Below are 3219 nucleotides of genomic sequence, written 5' to 3' on the forward strand. Positions count from 1 at the left end.
ACGTGCAAATAGAATAAAGCCATAAAGGTGACGGGTTGAAATGCAGGCATCAGTCTCCATCCTGCAGTGCGTGTGGCAGGAGGCAGCGTGTGCAGGTGTGAAATGACATATGATCACCTGTCTCAGGGGACGGCGCAGACTTTCTCCTCTCCCCTCGCAGGCGGGGCTCGGGGAGGGAGGGGTCTGGCTGTCACTCAGCAGCCCCCCTCCCTCCCTGCCCGGCGTCCTGGTGCGCCCCATCAATGGATGAGAGAATAGCAATCCTCACTAAATGGGGCAGTGACAGCAGCGCCGCCCCGAACACCGCGCGGGATGGGAGGCTCCCTCTGTACCCCACCCTATAAAAGCCCCTCTCGGCGGAGGCTGCAGCATATGCCGCGCAGACTGTTCGGCACGGACCGAGGCCCTGACAGCAGCACTGCCGCTCCGCGCTCCTGTGTGACCCCGCAGCCCGCGGCTCCGCGCACCCTCCTCCTCCGCCCCCCTCCAGCGGGCCATGAACTCGGACTCGAGCTGCGGCTCCAGCCGGGCCTCGTCGCCGGACATGGACGAGCTGTACCTGCAGCGCCGCCTGGGCGCCGCCGTGTCGTCGTCGCAGCACGGCGACCTGCAGCTGCACCACATGGCGCTGGCCGCGCGCCGCGGCTCCAAGGACTCGAGCGACGGCTCCAAGTACAAGCTGAAGAAGCCGCTCTCCGAGCAGGACCTGCAGCAGCTGCGGCTGAAGATCAACGGGCGCGAGCGCAAGCGCATGCACGACCTGAACCTGGCCATGGACGGCCTGCGCGAGGTCATGCCCTACGCGCACGGGCCGTCAGTACGCAAGCTCTCCAAGATCGCCACGCTGCTGCTCGCGCGCAACTACATCCTCATGCTCTCCGGCTCGCTGGACGAGATGAAGCGGCTGCTGGCCGAGGTCTACGGCGGCGGGGGCGGCGTCGGCGGGGGCCACCACCACTCGGCCTTCCACTGCGGGCCCGGGGCGCCCCCGGGCCCGCACCCGCTGCTGGGCGGAGCCGCCTCCGGCCCGGGCTCGCTGTCAGGCCTGGGCGCGCTGCGGCCCTCCCTGCTCAAGAGCCCGCCCCCGCCGCCTCCTCCGCCGCTGCCGCTGGGCGGCTTCCCGCACTGGCCCGGCCTGCCTTGCCCCTGCCCGGCCTGCCAGGGCCCGCCGCACCTGCCCAGCCTGCACACGGCGGCCATGAGCAGACTGTCGGCAGAGGCCAAGGAGCTGCTCAAGTGATCCACACTAAAGACTACTGACATTCTGTTGCTGAACTTATTATGTGTGTTCAATGTGCGTGTGTACAATTTCGGTGGCACCAACAGGACGTATACGAGTAGTCCTGTCTGCATGCATGCTTCTACTATTTACAACTCCCGGCTCTGACGTCTGAGCACCTTCCTCCTCCAAAAAACAATTGTTTACAAAAAGTAACGATGTGCAGTAAATGACCTGAGACAGATTTTGCAAATGTTCAGATACAATACAGCGCTTACAACTGGACTTTTCTAGGCGCTACCGCTTTTTTTATTTTATTTTTTACAGCTAAAGGAACCGGGGCAGGGAGAGACAGCGCACTCCGACTGCACAATGTGTGCAAGAGAAGTAACAGGCCTATGACATTTTTCTGGCCCCCTGCCTCCAAAATAGACTACGTGATTCCTAGACAATACGCCCCTAATGTATTATGGTCAAAGCGACTGTGAAATCAATAACGTCTCACTGTTAAAATCGATTTTTGTGATTTGGGTTACCATATAGAGCCAGGAGGCAGGGTGCATTAGAGACTATTTCGAAACGACTCAAGAATCGAAACAGCTACTTTCTTTTCGATGGAGAACTGGTCTGCTCCAAAGCTGTTGTTACTGTACAGTCTAAGCAAACCTGTTATTTATAAAACGAAAGATGTAAATATCATTTTACAGTGGGTGTTAAAATCCATGGAGGGAGGGCTTTGACAGTTTACACTGGGTGACGCTTCCGTGTTCTGATGTATAACTTTCTCCTGGTGATTTTTGTTTCTTTATAGGGAATGTACTGTCGCCCCAGGAATGCATGCATGCTAATGACCGAGTCTTGTTAGCACATTTTACCGGCTCATGTCGGATTCCTTGTAACAAGGATTTATTAGTGAATTCTTTCACGTCATCACACGTCTGGGTGCTTCATTTGTGGAAATGTGAAAGGGAAAGGAACAAGTGCAGCTTGATCTATTCCTACAGCTGGGTTGCCCTCCTCGTGAGAGTGCCACTTTGTTCTTTTCGACAATTTTCCTGATTTTTCAGGGAAATGGTTCTTACCAGATTTGTTCACTGTCTTGACAACTTATGTTAATGTTTTTTACTGTTTTCTTTCCTGGGCATTTGCTTGAAATATTTTGTTGTTAAACCTGGAAGACAACAATTGTCCTTATTTTTTATATATTCTTGATAAACTATCGATATATTTATTATTGGCCAGTGTTTCTGGATGACATTTTAATAAAAGAAACCTAAAACTATCTGAACGTATCCGTGTTTGCTTTAAACTAACGATACAATGACTATCTGTGTGGGGAATGTACATCTGTCCGTCTTGCTTCAACATTCTATATATAATGTACGCGCTCACAAGTAATATGTGGTTTGTGGGAATGTTTCAGTGCTTGTTTTATTGAAGGCATTCTGTGGCTGTACCCCAAAACCACGCAGTAATCCGTCTGCAGGTCTTCAGAGTGAGGGGTGTCCAGCATCACTTTAGAGGGGCATTCAATTATTGTCTTCTTTATTCACAAGTGAACCGTGCACACCTTCCTCTGGGTGATCCACAACCAACAGAGCACCTCACACGAGTGGAAATAATGGTGGCCAAACTTTTTACAATAGTTAACAGCGGTATTTTTAAAGATGCTGTCATTATGTAGCATTGTGGCTTCCTGATTCTCTCACATTCGTTGATGATAGCGCCGGGGTGGGGGGTGGCGTTAAAGCCAGAACTGCCACTTTGGAGCTGTGGAAGCAGGTTCCAATCTCTGCGTTGTCTCAATGTTTCTGTGATTCTGGGCACATCACCCAATCTCCCTTTACCTTACAAAGCAAAATCGAATCTGACCGTGTGTAATGTAACCGGTGTTCATGTGAAGCGCTCCAATATATTTGGATCTAATTTGCGCTATATAAAACTGCATACAAATATAGTTTATTCTCAGCTATATGTACAAGCGCACGACATTTGTATCC

General features: G+C 52.2%; 1 protein-coding gene across 1 annotated transcript; it reads left to right on the forward strand.

The window, feature by feature from the left end:
- The first annotated feature begins 390 nt into the window (after positions 1-390).
- Positions 391-2495, forward strand: OLIG3 (oligodendrocyte transcription factor 3). Its single transcript, XM_078647059.1, has one exon. The coding sequence runs from the start codon at positions 497-499 to the stop codon at positions 1238-1240; it is 744 nt and encodes a 247-aa protein (XP_078503185.1). The 5' UTR covers positions 391-496; the 3' UTR covers positions 1241-2495.
- Positions 2496-3219: the final 724 nt, after the last annotated feature.

The sequence above is a fragment of the Lissotriton helveticus genome, chromosome 6 (genome assembly GCF_964261635.1).
Source record: "Lissotriton helveticus chromosome 6, aLisHel1.1, whole genome shotgun sequence".
Classification (NCBI taxonomy): Eukaryota; Metazoa; Chordata; class Amphibia; order Caudata; family Salamandridae; genus Lissotriton; species Lissotriton helveticus.

Excerpts from the sequence above, each read along its gene's own strand:
- OLIG3 (XM_078647059.1), top strand. The coding sequence starts at position 497 with ATGAACTCGGACTCGAGCTGCGGCTCCAGCCGGGCCTCGTCGCCGGAC.